This window comes from Hemicordylus capensis, chromosome 2 (genome assembly GCF_027244095.1).
Source record: "Hemicordylus capensis ecotype Gifberg chromosome 2, rHemCap1.1.pri, whole genome shotgun sequence".
In the NCBI taxonomy this organism is placed as follows: Eukaryota; Metazoa; Chordata; class Lepidosauria; order Squamata; family Cordylidae; genus Hemicordylus; species Hemicordylus capensis.
Window position 1 is genome coordinate 232,017,269 of NC_069658.1, and position 20,662 is coordinate 232,037,930.

The 20,662-nt window shown below is 46.0% G+C and overlaps 1 protein-coding gene and 1 long non-coding RNA gene across 7 annotated transcripts; one reads left to right on the forward strand and one right to left on the reverse strand.

The window, feature by feature from the left end:
* The first annotated feature begins 4,666 nt into the window (after nt 1-4,666).
* LOC128344272 (zinc finger protein 271-like) lies at nt 4,667-12,199 on the forward strand. Of its 2 annotated transcripts, none has more exons than XM_053294064.1 (2): nt 4,667-4,847; nt 8,205-12,199. In XM_053294064.1, the coding sequence occupies exon 2, from the start codon at nt 8,222-8,224 to the stop codon at nt 10,451-10,453; it is 2,232 nt and encodes a 743-aa protein (XP_053150039.1). In that variant the 5' UTR covers nt 4,667-4,847; nt 8,205-8,221; the 3' UTR covers nt 10,454-12,199. The 2 variants fall into 2 exon arrangements, with proteins under 2 accessions (XP_053150039.1, XP_053150040.1); XM_053294065.1 differs by having other exon boundaries at nt 8,208-12,199.
* On the reverse strand, nt 11,118-20,658 carry LOC128344293 (uncharacterized). Of its 5 annotated transcripts, none has more exons than XR_008315770.1 (4): nt 20,510-20,658; nt 16,047-16,179; nt 14,860-15,189; nt 11,118-11,347 (listed from the first exon to the last, which is right to left on the reverse strand). It is a non-coding gene; the product is annotated as an uncharacterized LOC128344293 (long non-coding RNA). The 5 variants fall into 5 exon arrangements; XR_008315771.1 differs by lacking the exon at nt 20,510-20,658 and adding an exon at nt 20,361-20,503; XR_008315769.1 differs by lacking the exon at nt 20,510-20,658 and adding an exon at nt 20,347-20,503.
* Nucleotides 20,659-20,662: the final 4 nt, after the last annotated feature.

Sequence of the window (20,662 nt, forward strand, 5' to 3'; positions counted from 1 at the left end):
GCCCCCTTGGCAGGAAGACTGTCACAACATGTGAGGAAGTGTGTGATATTATTTACAGAGAAACAAAAACAAGAATAAAATTGTATTTAAAGATGCTTTCTGGGGTTTGTGTACACTATCGTTAAGTAGGGCTGTTAACTTGCTTGGTTACAGTATTCATGTTTCTTTTTACAGAGCTTGGTTGCATTTCACTCAGGACTTAAAACTTTAAGTCAGTTCCTTCCTAGAACTGGCCTTTACCCAGTCCTTATCACAGACTGCCTTTCCCCCAGTCTTTATCACAGATTGTTTTTAATCCTTTGAGTCTAAAAGCATCTCCATTTTGAGACTGCTTCTCACCAGACCCCAACATCCCTCCTCTCTCCACTCCCAATTGTCACCCTCTATCTGCTGCTCTTGACTGACAGCTTCACTGTGTTCCAAGCTAATTGACATAAAGCAAGTTCTGCTCCATGCATCATCATCATCATCATCGTCATCATTTCATCACAAGACTTCGAGGTATGCAGGACCAGGCTGACCTGAAAACTCAGGACCTTTATCTTCTTCCCTAGTGAACTCATATTTTGTGAAGAGCAGTTTCATCTCTTCTACATTTAAGCCCTCAAATGGAATACGGCACAGCTCACAGAGATGTTTACAAGACCCTCTCCACGCTGGGAACTGGGCAACTTGCTTGTTTCAGAGCTACTGCAAGGTCTGTTGCAGCTATCCCCTAAGCAGGTCCTGGCTTCTCACACCAACTAAACCCACCACCTCCAGACTCCAAGCCAACGGCCTGCATTCTCCCCTCTTCATTCACAGTTGGCCACCAGCTTGGATGTCTTTAAAAGGGCCTTAGATAAATGCATGGAGGACAACTAGAAAAGGTGCAGAAGAGGGCCACCAAGATGATCAGGGGACTGGAGCACCTTCCTTATGAGGCAAGACTACAACACCTGGGGCTTTTTAGTTTGGGGAAAAAAGACGACTGCGGGGAGATGTGATAGAGATCTATAAAATCATGCATGGAGTGGAGAGGGTGGACAGAGAGAGTACGAGATGATGCCTTTCAGCACCTCACTATATCGCTACTGGCCAGTATAGGTGACTACAAATATATATTGGCTAGGCACAGTCTGGGAAGCAGACCGACGGGGACTTGAACTCTTGAACTAGTCTAGGCAAGCTGCTTCTCTGTTAACCTAAAAGCAAAACCAACACTGTTGCTCCAGAGGGCAAGTGGACTAGAACCAATGGGTTAGGGAACATAGGAAACTGCCTTCTATTGAGTCAGACCATTGGTCCATCTCACTCAGTATTGTCTACACAGACTGGCAGCGGCTTCTCCAAGGTTGCAGGCAGGAATCTCTCTCAGCCCTATCTTGGAGATGCTTCCAGGGTGGGAATTTGGAACCTCCTGCTCTTCCCAGAGAAGAGTGGCTCCAACCCCTGAAGGGAATATCTTACAGTGCTCACATGTGGTCTCCCATTCAAATGCAACCAAGGCGGACCCTGCTTAGCTAAGGGGACAAATAATGCTTGCTACAAGACCAGCTCCTCATCCTGGTTGAAATTCCAGGGAAGCAGATTTAGTCTTAGCGTTAGAGAAGCCCAGCAGAGGAGCAGGAGAAGTCCATCTGCTTCCCACCCAATACTGCCTGGGGTGTGAGACCAGGTGGGTCCTGGGGGCTGCTTCTGCTGCTGCCTGCCTACTCCTGCTTCCCCTGTGGGACTGCTGCCTGTAGGTAACATCTGTGGGGAGTGAGTGCAGGACTAGGACCAGCCCCTGAGAGACTCAGCTGTTCCTCAGGTCATCTGCTCAGTCTTGGGCTTTATAGGAGGCTGCTTGTGGCGGTGTAGCCATACTTAGCTCAGATCTTGAAGAGCAACAGTCTCCAAGGGACACCATCTGGAATCTGTCCGAGAGGTAGGAGCGGAACCCCTGTAATACAGTGCCTCCCACCCCCAACACTCTCAGACGTTCCAGAAGGGTACTATGGTCAATAGTATTGAAAGCCGCCGAGAGATCCAAAAGAACAGAGTCACACTTCCTCTGTCAATTGCCAATTGGAGATTCAGGAAGTGCATTCCAAAGCCTCAGGGTGGCAAGAAGGCCCCTCCCTGACACGCTGGTGGCAACTGCAAGCAGACCTCCCCAGATGATCCCAATACTGGTGTTTTATGAAGGTTAAGAAATGATTAAATTATTATTGCCTGGGGGCAGGGGGATGTTTTCATAGAATTGAGCGCTGGAAGGGACCTTGTCCAACCCACTGCTTCCTACAGGAAAGGAAACTGCAACAGCATCCCTGTGTCAGGTGGCTGTCCAGTGTCTGTTTGAACACCTTCCATGAAGAAGAACCACCCACCACTGCACAAGGCAGGCCATTCCAATGTCACACAGCTCCAATGGTCAGGATTTGCTTCATGTCTCAGCCTAAATCTGCTTCCCTAGAATTTCACCCTTCCACCCATTGGTTCTAGCCCTGCCCTCTGGAGCAACAGACTTGGTTTTATATATAAGTTAGACTGCTCCCATAGGAACATGGGTAGCTACCATATACTGAGTTATCACTTATGAAACTGCTGCTTCAGTTCTTGTGCAAGATCAACTCTCACAAGTGATACTCTTGAATTTGACCCCAAGTTTCCCCAGCGGTTCTGGTTGCAAGAGGCCCCCTTCAACTGAAATGGCCCCTGACCTGCCTGCTGATGAAGCTTCAGCCTCCCAGATTGATTGGCCTTGAGAAAAAGCCACATATGAGAGGTGGGTTTGAGGAAGAACTCGGAGCAGGCAAGTCACACAGCTCCAGCAGTCAGGAAATGCTTCCTCATTTATTAATTTTTTTTAAAAAAATTGATTTATATACCGCCCTTCCAAAATGGCTCAGGGTGGTTTACAGTTAAAACAAACCACTAAAACAGTAAAGAGCTAAAACAAATTCAAAACAATATAACTAACAATTTTAAAACATTTTAAAACAAACCATTACAGTAATTAAAACCCCTGAAATCAGGTTTTAAATTTTAAAATAAACCAGATTTTAAAACCCCCCAAATTTAGGATGCTGAGTAAGCTTGGGTGAAGAGATGGGTTTTCAGGTGTTTTTTGGAAATTGTCAGAGATGAGGAGGATCATATCTCAGCGGGGACCGCATTCCACAATCTTGGGGCAGCGACTGAGAAGGCCCGTCTCTGTGTAGTCAACAAACGAGTCGGCGGTAACTGGAGACGGATCTTCTCAGATGACCTCAATGGACGGTGTGGCTTGTAATGAAGAAGACGCTCTCTTAGATACCCAGGGCCTAAGCCGGTTAGTGCTTTGTTTGATTTATTTAACTAGCACTTGGTATTTCATCCGGAAACCTATTGGCAGCCAGTGTAACTCCATCAGTAAAGGAGTAACATGGTCTCTCTGAGATGACCCAGAGACCAACCTGGCTGTCGCATTCTGAACCAACTGGAGTTTCTGGACTACATACAAAGGCAGCCCCACGTAGAGCGCATTACAAATGTCCAGACTGGAGAGGGCAGCGAATCTCTGTCCCCATCTAGAACAGGTAGATCAAAATCGTCTCTGGAGTTCTGACCCCGCACAATAAGTACCTCCGTCTTATCTGGATTCAGCTTCAGTTTATTCTCCTGCATCCAGCCTATTAATGCTTCCAGGCAGGCATTTAGGGAGGATATGCCAACTCCTGAAGAAGTTGGCATGGTTACAGTGGTTCCGCTCCTACCTCTCGGACAGATTCCAGATGGTGTCGATTAGAGACTGTTGCTCTTCGAGATCTGAGCTTAAGTATGGCGTCCCTCAAGGCTCTGTACTTTCTCCAATGCTTTTTAACATCTACATGAAACTGCTGGGAGAGATCATCAGGGTATTTGGAGCTGGGTGTTTTGCGCTTCCTGCAAAACATAAGAGCCTCCCCATCTCTGACGGGTTTTTTAAGATACACTTATTCATCCAGCCTTTTAATTAGAATTATGGAATCCATCATGGTTTTTAAAACGTATATAAATATGTTATTTTAAATGAAATGAAATAAATAAAAGTATTTTTTTTAAAAGGCTGAATCACTTCTGTTCCTTCACACTTTATCTCTGGAAGGGATTAGTGAGCAGGACTTCATTCTGGTGTGGTGAGAAAACGCTGCGGGCTTTCAGTGCTTTTTCGCCCCAGGCTCCTTTCAGGAAAGGAGGATCGTGCCGCCTGCCCTGCGGAAAGAGAGGCTTCCTCCTGGGCATGCATTGCAATGTCCCGGGCCTTCCCTACGGAGGAGGCGAGCGGAGAGGCTTTCGCCTGCTTTTGATCGGGAACTGTTTCCAAGCAGCAGCAGCACTGCCCCGGCCTGCCCCCATCTTTCTCCACTCACTCCTTTCCTCTGTGCGCCTTTATTTAATCCCTTGCTTCTCGTCCCACTCCTCCTTCTCCTCTCCCTGCAAGCATGCAAAGCAAACCGAACTCCATTTGCAGGCAGGCTCCCCGGGCAGGCACAAAGGACATGGGGGAGAAACACGCACACTTGTCCTAACTCTCGGTTCCCGTTAGGACATCGTCGTCGCCATCCCTGGGGGGCAGGAGGGTAATGCAGAGTGGGCGGGGCTCCTCGATGTCCTTCATGTTCAAGAGGTTGGGAAAAGCTCCACAGGCAACGTAGGCGTTCGGCTCTCAATTGAACAGCCAAGAGGCAGAGTTATTCAGAGTCTGTGGTTTCCTTCCTGCCCCGCATTAGACGGCGCTCAAACGGGAACCGGAAGTCAGGGCTGTCTCTCTCTCTCTCTCCCCCCCACCCCATCTCTTGGATCCCGGCGAAAACCTCAGCAAATTGACCTCGGGGGAGGAGGACACAAGAAATAAAGCCAAGGTGCAAATGGCGGGGAGGAGAAGCTGGTGGTGTTTGGGGCTGGTGGGGTGGAAACAGAGAAGGCGGCAAACCCAGCTAGGGGCGCCTCAGGAGTCTTTCGGGGGTTGGGGTGGGAGCAGCTTGCAGAGCCCCCCATCCCCCAGGAAACCGTGTTGCACCTTTGTCTGAAGGGAGGGGGAGGGGCTGGGAGGGGGCTGCCTTCGATGGGGCGGGCGGGGAGTTGTGGCTGTGGAAACTGAGCAGACGCGGTCAGTCTGAACGTTTTAAAAATAAGCCTTACCCACGCCGTTTTTATTCCAAAGAATTGCACACTTTTGGGAACGGATTTTCTACAGTCTTGGATAAGTTTATGTTTTTTGGACTGCAAACTCCCATCATCCCCAGCAGTCACCATGACCGATGGGAGTTGCCTGATGCCAAAATCAGGTTATCAAAGACAACTGCTTTGTGTTCTTTTTGTGTGAAAGTGGTCCTTTTGCCACTAAAGTGTGCAGTGGAGTCGGTGTCGACTCCTGGTCGCTCTGTGGTTGTCCTTGGTAGAATACAGGAGGGATTTACCATTGCCTCCTCCCACGCAGTATGAGATGATGCCTTTCAGCATCTTCCTTTATGGCTGCTGCCCAATATAGATGATTCCCAAACACTCCTTTTCCATCCACTGCAAAGCCTTATTTTTCAACTACACACACCCTGCCCAGTGAAATTGACCAGTCACCCTTGGGCTTGGCCCAGGGTATTTAAGAGAGCGCCACCTTCTTCATTTATTGTTCAGTTGTTATACTGCATCTCAAGGCGCTTTACAGAAGTAGTATATAAACTAAAGGTATAGTGTGCCATCAAGTCAGTGACGACTCCTGGCAACCACAGAGCCCTGTGGTTTTTCTTTGGTAGAATACAGGAGGGGGTTTATCATTGCCATCTCCTGCACAGTATGAGATGATGCCTTTCAGTATCTTCCTATATTGCTGCTGCCTGATATAGGTGTTTCCCATAGTCTGGGAAACATACCAGCGGGGATTCGAACTAGCAACCTCTGGCTTGCCATTCAAGTCATTTCCCTGCTGTGCCATTAGTTGGCTTAATATATTAATTAGGGTCACCAACATTCCACTCTTCAAATAAGGGACACAAGGCTGAGGGTATATGTGGGAGTGATTGGGAGCCTGAGCAGTGTGTGTGTGTGTGTTACCACTTTCAACTTAAACTATGGTATTACTTACAACTTAGATTGCTTCTCCTCTGCTTATCGGTAATAACCATGTTTAGCCAAACTGGGTGTGATGTAATTTTGTTTTCTAGAAAGAGAAGCATTGTTAGCCAGTAAAAACAGGCTTCACACGTGAGCACAATCTAGTAGCCATCGCTTGCATGATTTTAATGATCCTTATACCTGGAGCCAGTGTGGTGTAGTGGACAGAGTGCTGGACTAGGACCGGGGAGACCCAAGTTCAAATCCCCCTTCAGCCATGAAGCTAGCTGGGTGACTCTGGGCCAGTCACTTCTCTCTCAGCCTAACCTACTTTCACAGGGTTATTGTGAAAGAGAAACTCAAGTATGTAGGACACTGCTCTGGGCTCTTTGGAGGAAGAGCGGGATATAAATGTAAAATAATAATAATGCTAAGTTAGCCAATCACTGATGGCTGTTAATGTTAATGTCCCCAGTGTGTATCTGCTGGCAATTATAAGCCTGCAGCCCACCAGAACCACAGAGTACTCTGGTATGGAGGGAGAAGGGAAGGGAGTTGGGGCTCATTAATTATTTCATCATTAGTGAAAATAACTGGTTGGGTCTGAGTCAAGGTTTTTCCCATTAGCTGTAAATAAGGGACAAATGGTATCCCATAAGTGACAGACAATTTGGGGCTGAAATAAGGGATGTCCCTGCTAATAATCAGCTGTGGTGGCACAGCGGGGAAGCAGCTTGCCTAGGGAGCAAGAGGCTGTTAGTTCGAATCCCCACGGGGGTGCTTCCCAGACTGTGCTTCGTAAATATATATTTGTAGTCACCTATATTGGGCAGCAGCAATATAGGAAGGTGCTGGGGGCAGATGCTCACTTCAGTGACAACAGCAAAGGCATCATCTCATACTGTGTGGGAGGAAGGCAATGGCAAACCACTCCTGTATTCTACCGAGAAAACCACATGGCTCTGTGGTCGCCAGGAGTCGAAACCAACTCGACATCCTTTCCTTTTTCCTGCTAATAAGGGACTGTTGGTAATCCTAGTACAAATGCTGTTGTAGTGCTGGGCCCAGCTGGCACCTTTCCTCTGGTAGCAGGAGGCACCTTGCAGGCTGCCCATGATCTGCCCATGATCTGCTGCCCATGATCTGCTGCCCAGATGACATCTCCTCCAGACCAAGCTCTGCCGCTACAGGATCATTCTGCGGGTCTCCTACCTTCCCTCTAGGCTTCCAAACCCTCTCTTTCAAAAACAGGAGAGAGAGGGGATGCACATACCTCTTGCCTGTGGGCTCCCCAGAGGCATCTGGTGGGCCACTAGGTGAAACAGGATGCTGGACTAGATGGGCCTTGGGCCTGACCCAGCAGGGCTGTTCTTAGGTTCTCTTGCCGACATTCCTCCTCCAGGGCCACCTGCCACCCCATCCAGATCCCGCTTCCTCCCAACTGGCCACTCCACATAGGAAAATTCTCTATGCTCCTCTACAAGTGATATATTTCCCCCCGCAGAGTGTAATGTCTCAAGGTCTATCCCCATTCGACTCCCCAGGTGCCCTGTCCCTCATAATAAGATATTATGGTCTACATCAGGGCTGCACAGCCTTCCTGCAGATGCTGGACTACAATTCCCATCATACCTGACAATTGTCCACTATGGCTGTGGATGATGGGAGCTGAAGTCCAAGAACACCTGGAAGGACGAAGTTATGCAGTCCTGGTCTACATTATCAAAAGTTGCTGAGAAAACAAGAGAATCAAGAGGAAGCCGTTCCCCCTCATCAGCTGCCCAGGAAAGGACTGTTATTTTTTAATTTATTCATTAAAGTTTTCTTATATGCCACCTCCTCCAAAGACTCTAGGTGGTGAACAGCAATATGAATAATTAATTTAAAAAATAAATAAAAATTAAAATTAAAGGGCAAATACCTGGCGAAACAGATGGGTCTTAAGAAGGGCCTTAAAAACAGCTAGGGAGGGGGCTGAATGAATCTGGAGGGTGGGGGAGTGTGTTTCAAAGAAGAGGGGCAGACCTGATGTTATCCATCAGGCTTTGCAAGTACTTGCTCTCCTTTCCATGATGAAGTCAAAAATGAGTTTGAATGGGGTAGGGAACCCCTCATTGTATTACATTTCCCATTTACACTAAGTCATCTGGATTCTTCTCTTATGCCAGCAGGTGATGGGAACGACATGGACAACTCTGTGAAGAAACAAGGGGTGTCACTGGAAAAGACCAACCATGAAATGAAGAAAGAGTCCTTTGGGAATAATCAAGAAGGACCAAGGAGAGAGGAGGAAAAGCAAGCGGATTTCCAAGAAATTCTAATCCAACGAGAAGATGACCAAGGAGAAGGAAAGAGGAAACATCCTGTGTGTGGGAAAGCTGTCAGTTGCAAATCAAGCCTTGATAAACACTGCACCAAAACATGCTTGGTGGAGCAGCTGAGTATGTGCTCAGAACATGGGAAGAACATCAGGCAGAGCTCACAGCTTATTTCCCATCAAAGTACCCAGGCAGGGGAGAATGCTGGGAATGGAGATGGGTCCAAGATGCAGAACAGAAACCAAATAGAGACTTTAAGAGATGAAAATGATGCCTGTCAGAGTGGGGATTCTCTCCTCATTCCAGCAATACAAGAAGAAAAGAAAAGAAAGGGAAGCAACATGTGCCCTGCGAGGGCAAAGATCTCTTGTAATAGTTTAAGGCTCCAGACACGTCAGAGAATCCACACAGTGTACAAATGCTTGGAGTGCGGAAAGAGCTTTAGTCAAAGCTCAGAATTTACAACCCATCAAAGAATCCACACAGGAGAGAAACGATTTACATGCTCAGAGTGTGGGAAAAGCTTCAAGCAGCATACCACCCTGATTACCCATAAAAAAACCCACAAAAGAGAAAACAGATTTAAATGCCAAGTGTGTGGAAAGAGCTTCCTGCATAATGCACACCTCATTGCCCATATCAGAATCCACACAGGAGAGAAGCCATTTCAGTGCCTGGTGTGTGGAAAAAACTTCAGTCAGAAATCTTCCCTTACTACCCATCAAAGACTCCACACTGGGGGGAAACCATTTAAATGCCTAGAATGTGGAATGTGCTTCAATTACAGCACAGTGCTAACTACCCATCAAAGAATCCACACAGGGGAGAAACCATATCAGTGCTCAATGTGTGGAAAGAGCTTCAGCCAGAATGCTCACCTTATTTCCCATCAAAGAATCCACACAGGGGAGAAACCATTTAAATGCCAGGAATGTGAAAAGAGCTTCCTACATAATGCATACCTCATTGCCCATATCAGAATCCACACAGGAGAGAAACCATTTCAATGCCTGGAGTGTGGAAAAAGCTTTAGTCAGAAATCTTCCCTTACTACCCATCAAAGACTCCACACTGGTGAAAAACCATTTAAATGCCTAGAGTGTGGAATGTGCTTCAATTACAGCACAGTGCTAACTGCCCACCAAAGAATCCACACAGGAGAGAAACCATATCAGTGCTCAGTGTGTGGAAAGAGCTTCAGCCAGAATGCTCACCTTATTTCCCATCAAAGAATCCACACAGGGGAGAAGCCATTTAAATGCCACGAGTGTGAAAAGAGCTTCATTTGCAGCTCAGGCCTCAATTCCCATCAAAGAATCCATACAGGGGCAAAACCTTTTAAATGCCTGGAGTGTGGAAAGAGCTTTACTGACAGCTCTTACCTTACTAACCATCAAAGAATCCACACAGGGGAGAAGCCATTTATATGCCTGGAGTGTGGAAAGAGCTTCCGTTGGAAGTCAGCCCTTACTTCTCATCGAAGAATCCACACAGGGGTGAAGCCCTTAAAATGCCTGGAATGTGGGAAGAGCTTTAGTCGCCGTGAACATCTTACTGTCCATCAAAGAATGCATACAGGGGAGAAACCGTATAAATGCCCAGAGTGTGGAAAGAGCTTCAGTCAAAGCTCAGGCCTTAGCACCCATCAAAGAATCCACACTGGGGAGAAACCATATAAATGCTCGGAGTGTGGAAAGAGCTTCTGTGAGAGCTCACGCCTTACTCAACATCTAAGAGTGCACACAGGGGAGAAACCATACAAATGCCTGGAGTGTGGAAAGAGCTTCCGTCGTAGTGGACACCTTAGTACCCATCACAGAATCCACACGGGGGAGAAACCATGTAAATGCCTGGATTGTGGAAAGAGCTTCACTGAGAGCTCAAGCCTTATGAAACATCAAAGAGTGCACACAGGGGAAAAACCGTACAAATGCTTGGAGTGTGGAAAGAGCTTCAGTCATACTTCAGCCCTTTCTAGTCATCACAAAATCCACACAGGCGAGAAACCTTTTAAATGCCAGAAATGTGGAAAGAGTTTCATCCAGAAGACAAACCTCAATAAACATCAACGGGTTCACACGGGACGGAAAACCTCTTAATGCTGACAGTGTGAAAACGCTACAGTCAGAGCAAGCCCCTTACATCCCGTCTAGATTTGCATGCAGTGGAGATATCTCTTGTGATGAAACTGCCCTCAGTATCTTCTTGGTTGTAATACTGTATTACTCTTAAGCCACTGCTAATGGGAAGGTCCCACATGAATTTTAACATGGCCCAGGTTTCCCCTCATATGAAGCCAGATGGTCACCCAGAATACAGAAACCACAATGGTTTGCCCAAATAATCAAAGTTCCCCCACGCCATTTCTCAGGGGGTGGGAATCCTAATTTCTGCCCTGAGCCATTTTTGGTGGGGTGGTATATAAATCAAATAAAATAACTGATTTTGGAATACCATGTATAGAAATGTAAACCGAAAAAGTGCATCTGGATGGAACTTTGGTCTTTGATATCCAGTCTTTTGGTCTGTAGCATGGTTTCTTGACCTTGGGTTCCCATATGCTGTTGGACTACAACTCTTCTCATCTCCAGCCACAAAGGCCATGGCTGTGGATGATGGGAGTTGGAGTCCAACATCATCTGGTGACCCAAGGTTAAGAAACCCTTGTCTGTAGTCTTAACATATGTCCACATCTAACCTTCTGTGTTTGCATCTGATGGAAAGTCACCTTAGCCACATCCTGTCCATTTGGTCAGAATAATGTTGAGTCATGGTTACTTTTATCGTAAATCACTCTGGAATTTCAATAAAAGGCAAGATGTTTTTCTTTTTAAAAATTAATAATCGCCAGGTGGATTTCTTGATGTTCTCAGATGAAGTGATACATCTGTAAGCATCTTGATAATGATACTTGATTGCATTGTTCAGACCATACACACAAGAGTTTTCTTCATGGACAGATCAGCTTGCTTTTCAGTGGATTTAATAGATGCCTGGAAGAGAGAACAAGAACATCACTGAAGAGGTTCTTCCCAAAAGGAGGTTGGAGTTAAAATTCTCTTTAACTCTAAAGGAGTTAAAGAGAATTCAGAATTCAACATAGAATAATTGACCTTGTTATGAAACCAGTTTGCTAACCAAAATGTCTTGAGGAACTTTGTCAAATGCTTTGCTGAAATCAAGATAAATTACATCCCCAGATGTAAGATAAATTACATTCCCACAATCCACTAAGCTAGTAATTCAATCATACAAGAGATAAATTAGTCTGATAGGATTTACTCTCAAAAAATCTATTCTGTGCAGATCCGTGCACAGCTTTATCTATGGGTGGATAAGAATCACCATAAAATGTGTAGCTAAGCATTTGACCTCTGGTTGCCCTGGTGAAGAATGACTGTGGCATTTTTCACATAACTGAGTGGGTTCAAGCTAGCTGACCACAGAGAATAAGAGAAAACTGAAATCTACCAGATTGTCATTGTTACAGAAGATAAACCTCAGCTTTAGTGGATACAGGGCAAACAACTTGATCAAAGTTATGGACTAAATGAGAGGAGGGAGTTAGGAGAAGAGGTTGAGTTTACCAGAACCAGAGAAGAGATGGGCCAGTTACAAAAACTGAGCAGGCACAAAGAACTACCTGTTTCAGATAAGCCAGGCATAAGGTAGAATAAAACATGTTACTGAAAATGGTCTTTGATTCCTACAAGGTGGGGCTATAAATGAGATCCACTATTTTGGTCACCTCATGCTTAGCATGCTATCTGGTTGATGTTGCAATTCTTTTGGGGTCTGCAGCCTGCCATCTTAATGTGATGTAATAAATGATTTTTAAAAACCCACTACTTTTTTCCTGAGTTTGTGTCCTGTTTTCTGGCAAGAGGAGAGAAGGCAAGGTCTCTGGACTCCTGCACATTGCACATAAGAGATGAACAAACAATTTAAGAACTACAGATCCAGTCACTATTGTTTGTTCCAGCAGAATATTATGTGCAGGTTGGTCCAAGCCCACTCCCCATGCCTGAGGCAGCACACAGAGTGTGTTGCTTTCTCCTGTTATGTGGGGTATTCCTGCTGTGAGATCTTTAGATGGAGGAAGACCATCTATCTATCCTATATAATAAAAGGCTAAGTGAGTGGCCGTGGCCTTGGAACGTTGGGGATCTGCGTCCCTGCTTCCCTGGGCTGTTCTGGGCCTGCGCGAAGCGCAGGCCCAGAACAGCCCAAGGGAGACAGGACCACCGACACCAGGCGGCCATGCTGGCCAGTTCTATTGCTGCCGCGTCTGTCCGCCCGGAGGAAAGGACACCGGGAAGGGAAAGACGGCGGGGGCGGGCAGCAATCGGGACGGCATTCTGGGCGGCACTCTGGGAGGCAGGGCCAAGGGGAAGACGGCAGTTGCGGGCGGCACTGATGGCGGCGGGGCCAGCACTCACCATCTGACCAGAAGCACAGAGGCAGCGACGGCACACCCTACCCGGCCGCAGGGAGGCAATTCAGCGGGGAGGAAGGCGGGGGAGGCGGTCCTCTTGCCACCGCCTCCTCACCCCGTCCGCTGCCGCCGGCTGCAGCGGCGCCTCTGCCCAGCTTCTTCCTATGCCTCCTTTTCCGGGTGGGGGGTTCCTCTAAAAAGGCTTTTCTGCTCCCAGCCTCCTCAATTTGTTTGCCAGCAGGTGAGAGAACAAGGAGGTAACTGAAGGAGGTAACTCTTTCCTCTTTGCACTTCTCTCACTCCAGCAAGGGCGAAGCTCAGTCAGGCTCTCTGCGCTGTTTCCCCCACCGGAGAGAAACACCAGCACTTTTTCTCCCCGCGAACCCAAGCCTCTCTCTACTACACTACAGCAAGCATATACCAGGCAAGGCTGGCTTGCTTAGTGTGTGTCTATGTCACGTCACCGCCCGCACCGCAGCTTGCAAAGGAGATGGGTTGTGGTGTGTGTAGAATACTTCCAGCCTGAGTCTGCAGTGTGCACATTTACTCGGAAGTAAGCCCTACCGATTTCAACAAGGCTTACTCCATAGTAAGTTATTGCATGCAGAAGACCCCAGGTTCAAGCCCTGGCAGCATCTCCAGGGAGGGCTGGGAAAGACTCCTGCCTGGAACTTTGGGGAGATGCTGCCAGTCAGTGTAGTAGGCAATAGTGAGGTTGATGGACGGATCAAGGGTCTCTGACTTGATATACAACTTCCTACACAGCCAATGTAAAGTAGACCATAGTTTCAAAGAGGTAACTGCAGAGGAAAGGAAAGGAAGGAAGAGAGAAATAAATAAAAAAGAAACAAACAAAAAAAAAAGGGCAAGAGAAAAGGAAGAAGGAATAAAGGGGGGGGGGGAAACCTAGCGCCCGTTATTATAACGGGCTTAAAAATACTAGTATCTATATAATTCTCTTAAGGCATACCCATGGCTAATCCTGTGCATGGCAGCTCTTGAGAGAGTTTGCAAGCAGAAGCACCTAATTGGGCAGTGGGGATTCCATATGCAGATGTGGGGGGGAAGCCTGTGTTGGTTAAGGTCAGTTGGAATGCAACTGTTACTGGTTGGAAGATGTTCTTGATTGTAGAGGAGAGGAATCTTTCTTTCTCCATATAAGGATAGTGGGCAGGGGTCTGTGAAGAGAGGGGTCGAGAGGGAGGAAAGAGCCCCTTCAGGAGAAGGAGGCTGCCATTGTGTGAAAATAGATGAGGAAACAAGATGAACAAGGGAGAGAGAGAGGAAAAGGAGAAGAAGAAAGACACAGGAAAAGAGTGAGTGGAGGAGAGAAGAGAGAAAGAAGGCAGAGTGAGGGATGGGCCTGAGGGAATAAGCGGTCATGGTAGCGGTGGCGGCAGCAGTGAAAGGCCCAGGTCAACCACTGCTGCTGTTTGGGGCTACCGAGGTCATGGGGGAATGAGCGGCCATGGCGGCAGCAAGGAAGGGCCTGGTCAACTGCTGCTCCTCCTGTGGGGAGGAGCAGGAGCGGGGCTCGGGTGAGGAGGTTTCTGAGGATAGGGGGCTGCAGCTTGGCCAATAGGTGCCAGCAACGCTGTAGCCACAACCAAGAGGGGTGAGGGAATGGAAGCAATGGGATGGAGGAGTGCAGCTCGGGGGAGGGTGGAGAGATCTCTGAGGTGAGGGGGGCAATCAAGTACTAGCGTGCAGATGCTCTGTGTGGGTTAAGCTAGTTCACTATATTTACCTCAATCCCGCCACCAGTTCATTCTTGTTAAATATACAGGGGGTCTTGAATTTGAGTCCTCTTTTGGGTAAATAAAGGTACAGTATAAGATGTTTTTAACCTCTGTCTTTTAAGGCATTTAAATTCAGAGTTGCCTTATATTAAATATGGTAATTCTGACAATTTTAAATATAATTTTTATTAAGATAAAGGTTGCACAGGATTGGCAGCTGTGACAAATGATGATTATGATAACAAAATCATAATAGCAATAGCAATAAAGACAAAAATTATGACAAGATAAAATCATATGCTTCATTCATACCACAAACAGACTTACTGACCTTATTTACAGACATACTCAATGACCAAACTGGAAACTGGCCAGTTTCCAATTGGTAGGTGCAGATTGTTGAGGGGTGGGGAAATCACTGTACGCATGGACACCCTTTGGTTGATGATGCAGACTTTTCTGATCTTGCTCTTTCAAAGGGTCTCCGTTACAATCAAACTTCAAAGGAGGCATCTTCCTGGCATGATCTTCTCTGGATCACCCCACTTCTGGAGGTCTGGAGCAAAAGGACCCACTTTCTCAGCATATTGAAGAGTCCACAGCCTGAGGATTATGGGAGTTTTAGTTCAGCGACATCTGGAGCACCGCAGGTTGGGAAACCCTGGTGTAGACCAAAAACATATTGCTGAGGGTCAAGCAACATGTATCCAGTCTGGCCGCACATTCCTGGAGTGCGCAGGCAAGCTTTGAAAAGTAGTTGTCTTTTTAGCATTCCCCCAACCTCCAGCTCCATATGGAGCTCCATTACCTCCAGCTCCATATGGAGCTCCATTACCCTTTTGCTGGTTTGGAAAACACTAATCTGTGATTTTTGAGTACTTTCTGTTCGAAATCCCATAACGATAGGGAAAATAACTAAGGGAAACTAAGCTAAGAGCATAACTGCATCTGTCCACTGAGAATTCTGAAGCCAAAGTTGGGAGGGGCAAGTCCTGGCAATTTCTAGTGAGTGACTTCCTGGTTCTGAACATAGGTGCCTGATGAGGACATTCTATGAGCACTCTGGCACTTGTATAGTTAAATAACCATTCCTCCCCCTCCCTTTCCTTTCATGGGCATTTCTTTTCTCCCTCTGCCCCCTTTCTCTCACCCCCACCACAGGTGGGGAAGTAGAGGCCCTCAGCAAAGCTTGGAATAAATTACTAGAAAGTAAGTCCATTGATTCCACTGAAGCTTACTTCTGAGTAAACACATATTGGAATCCGTACCTATAGGAGTTGACACCTGACTGGAAGGCACAATTTTTCCTTTCCTCACTTACTGTGGACCTCTCTCAGCCAGATTCCTGTGCTTCACCTGCCTTTCTCCGAATCCAGCAGTTGAACAGAATAAGGACTGCATGTTTTGCTCCTTAACTCAGCTTCTACAAGGGTTAGACCTTAGCTTTAAAAAAAGAAAGAGGGAGAGAGAGCTGGGTATCTGGGCATGTTTCTGGTGTTCAACATCAGGAAGTTTTACCTTGTGGTTTGGGTAAAGCTCTTCCCCATAGTGTCTGATCAGATTTCCCTTTTTAAAATGCCTGGAAATTCAGTAATCCAAAAACCTTTGGTTTAAGATGAGGGTTAAGATGCTTTATATTGTCACTTGTGCTCTGAAAAAGAATAGAAATTACAAGTTAAGGTGCCCATCTTAACTTCCACACCATAGACTTGGGTACTTCTGCTAACTTACCCTAACGGGTTACCCCTGCTAACTTGGCAAACAGACACATTTTAATGTGGTGATTCTCTTTATTGAGCAGGGGGAGGGTAACTGGCCCTATCCACCCCTAGCACAGTACCTCCAGTGACTGTTGCTGGTGTCTATCTTGTGTTTCTTTTTAGATTGTGAGCCCTTTGTGGACAGGGATCCATCTTATTTATGTATTATTTCTCTGTGTAAACCGCCCTCAGCCATATTTGGAAGGGCAGTATAGACATCGAATAAATTAATAATAATAATAATAATAAAGCTCTAAAGTTTTTGTACAGTCTGGTATATGATGATGGCTTTAGAAATGAGGCTCCAGGCACCCATCTTTTGTCTTGGTCTTTCAGTTGGACATTGGGTTACAGAGGGATGCATCTAGGCAGACATTTAACAGGTGGAGTCTCCCCAATCACTTCCTAGAGATGCCCCTGATGAATTTCTGCCTGATGCATCCCTGATCAAGGCAAATTATTCTGCACCTATCTTGAGACTGGGGAAACTGGAATTCTATCTGCAGTTCAGCCTCAGTTGCACATTGCACTCGATTAGAAAGGATCTGAAAAACAAAAACCGAGTCAAATATCCTATCAAATGCTGACCGACAAGCATTTCAAGCCTTGGTTTACTAAAGATATGACAAAGAACACATTGTATTCTTTAGTAGAAATGACTCATCTAGAAGGCTCCGCAGAAGTCTTTAGAGAGGGTGCTAGGATAAAATAGTAAAGTGTGCCGTCGAGTCAGTTTCAACTCCTGGCAACCACAGAGCCTTGTGGTTGTCTTTTGGTAGAATACAGGAGAGGTTTACCATTGCCTCTTCCCACACAGTATGAGATGATGCCTTTCAGCATCTTCCTATATCGCTGCTGCCCAATATAGGTGTTTCCCATAGTCTGGGAAACATACCAGTGGGGATTCGAAGTGGCAAACTCTGGCTTGATAATCAAGCCATTTCCCTGCTGCACCATTAGGCGGCCTAGGATTAAAAAGGATAGCATATATGAGGGTACTAGAATAGGTTGCAGTGAGGCCCACATCCTTTGGCCACAGTGAAAGGAATGGATGTCTTGGGGGCAGGGGTCTCCTGACTCCTAGGCTTGTGGGACTTAACCCCACTCTCCACTTGTTGCTTCTACGAATTCTACTCGGCAGGAACCCAGTGTCTATGAGTTCTCAGTTCCTGGACTGCGGGGTGTGCTTCTCCACAGCCTTTCCTGGCCCATCAAAAGAACTACCTTGCCTGCTCCGAGTTCTGCCTCAAACCCACCTCTCACTGTGATACTTTTCTCAAGGAAAAATCAATCTGGGAGGCTAAAGCTTCATCAGCAGGCAAGTCAGGGGTCATTTCAGTTGAAGGGTGCCTCTTGCAACCAGAATTGCTGGGGAAATTTGGGGTCGAATTCCAGAGTATCACTTCTGAGAGTTGATCTTGCACAAGAACTGAAGCAGAAGTTTCATAAGTGATAACTCAGTATATGGCAGCTTCCCATGTTCCTATGGGAGCAGTCTAACTTATATATAAAACCCACTCCATCTGTTGCTCCAGAGGGCAGGACTAGAACCAATGGGTTGACGGGTGAAATTCCAGGGAAGCAGATTTAGGCTTAGAAATGAGGAAGCATTTTTTTTACCATTGGAGCTGTGTGACATTGGACAAAACAACAAGGAATTTGTAGTGGATAAAAGAACATACCTGTACAGAAATGAGAAAAGCAACCCACCCACCACATATAATAGACTATAGATCCTGATCTGTTATGAACATAGAAACCACAATTTTATTTTCATTAATAACATGTGAAGTCACAATAATAAAAACACTAATCAAATGAAATTCCATAAAATAATTATACTGCCATTCCTATAACATGTAAGTTTAAAAAAAGTGCACTGCAATTGTTCATATTGGAGCTTGCCAAAAGTCTGTGCTCATATTGTTGGAATTCTTCTGAGGAATGTGTAGTCAAATTTGTTCCTTTATGCAAGCCAAATGTGTTTTGATCCTCCTGATCTTCCTCAGTGTCTTTTGGAGCAACCCTTGTTTAGCTTCTTCCTCTGCTACAGCATTATAAAAATATTATATCATGAAGCTACTATACAGTATATTCATTCTTACTAAGCATCTTTGAATTATACATACTTATAAACATAAAACATGCTTACTTACATGGCATTCTGCAAGTAAAAAAGTCCTTTTAAATTGTAGGTCTGTATCCTTCATCTTCTTCAGAATGATCTTCTTCAGAAAGAGGCAAGCATAAATGCTTAACTCTGATGTAGAATATATAGTACAATGAAGAAATTAACCCCAGCTGTTGTAGATTGGTGCCACCATATGACTCTTGAAAGGACCCAATTCTGCAAACATTTGGGGTTTTTTTTTATAACATAAGAACAATTCATGGCAATCTATGTATTATAGCTAGGTCCACCACAATCCACCTACATCAAAGCACATCAAGCAGAAAGAAAAGATCATTTCATGCCAACACCTCATAACATCACTCCCCAATTTACATCTGAATTCAATCCCCTGGGGGTCCAGGTTCAAAAAGTATGGATCCAGAACAGTTCCCTTTTCAGAAGCCATTAGTTAGTATTACCACTATGTCCTCTATTTTTCTCAATACTCCAAAATCTTAGGACTTCAGCACTATGTCCATGTTCCTTAAAGTGTCTCACCAAAGGAGCCTGTAAATTGCCCCTCCTTATGCAGCTCTTATGCTCAACTATTCTGTTTCACTGCCCTGATTGTTTTGCCTACATAATACAAATTACATGGACATTTGATTATGTAGACAACTCCTTTAGTTTGACATGTGAATCCATCTCTCAGTGTGTATTCCTTGGTAGATGGTGGAATCAGGAAAGATTTCAATCTCACACATTGCGGACATACCGAACACCTCCCACAAGCAGTTTGTCCTGTAAAACCATGTGTCTGTCCTAATTCAAAGGAGAGTTGCCTGGGCATTCTACTGTGTACTACCTATATTCTTGCTCCTTCTATGGGTAAACAAAGGGGGTGCCTTGCATCTAGGGATGTCCTTCAGAAGGTGCCAATGTCTCTTAATGATCCCCCCTATGTTTTTGGAATGAGTTCCAAAAGTGATAGGGATGAGCATCCTATCCACTGTTTTAGGCTCTCTGTTGTTGATTCTTAGTAAAGACGTTTTTGGCTGGCATAAAGGAATAACTTTGACGACACACTCTTCAGAGGAATTCCAACAATAAGAGCACAGACTTTTGGCAAGCTCCAATACGCACATTTGCAGTGCACTTTTTTAACTCACATGTTATAGGAATGGCAGTATAATTATTTTATGGAATTTCATTTGAAATTTATTACTGTGACTTCACATGTTTGCAGTGTACATAATGAAAATAAAATTGTGGTTTCTATGTTCACAACAGATCAGGCTCTATAGACTATTATATGTGGTGGGTGAGTTGCTTTTCGCATTGCTGCGACATTGGAACCACCTGCCTCGTGCAGTTCTTCATGGAAGGTGTCCAGACAGAGGCTGGTCACAGCCACCCGACACAGGGGTGCGGTTGCAGTTTCCTTTCCTGTAGTAAGCAGTGGGTTAGACTAGAAGACCTCCAAGGTCCCTTCCATGAAAACATCCCCCCCCCGCCGCAATAGTTTTATAACTTCTTTATGACTGATTGATTAAGTGCTGTCAAGTCGGTGTCGACTCTTAACGACTCCCTAGATTCTTAGCCTACATAAAACACAAGTGTTAAAAAAAAAAGAAAAAGGCTGAATCGCTTCTGTTCCTTCATACCTTCCCTCAAACACTGACTTATCTCGGGAAGGGATCAGTGAGCAGGAGTTCATTCTGGTGTGGTGAGAAAACCCTCCGGGTTTTCAGTGCTTTTTCGTGCCGCCTGCCCTGCGGAAAGAGGCTTCCTCCTGGGCATGCAATTGCATTGCAATGGGACTGGAGCGCACCGATGTCCCGGGCCTTCCCTACGGAGGAGGCGAGCGGAGAGGCTTTCGCCTGCTTTTGATCGGGAACTGTTTCCAAGCAGCAGCAGCAGCAGCACTGCCCCGGCCTGCCCCCACCTTTCTCCACTCACTCCTTTCCTCCGCGCGCCCTTAATTCCTTGCTTCACGTCCCGCTCCTCTTCTTCCTCTCTCCCTGCAAGCATGCAAAGCAAACCGAACTCCATTTCCAGGCAGGCTCCCCGCGCACAAAGGACATCGGGGAGAAAAAAATAACACCCACCCACAGAAATGTCCTGCCTCTCGGTTCCCGTTAGATGATCGTCCCTTGAGGGGCAGGAGGGTAATACCGACTAGGCGGGACTCTTTGACGTCCTTCATGCTCAAAAGGTTGGGAAAAGGCACACAACATAGATGTCCGGTTCCCCGTTGAACA

Coding starts and splice junctions, on each gene's coding strand:
- LOC128344272 (XM_053294064.1), top strand. CDS start 8,222: ATGGACAACTCTGTGAAGAAACAAGGGGTGTCACTGGAAAAGACCAAC.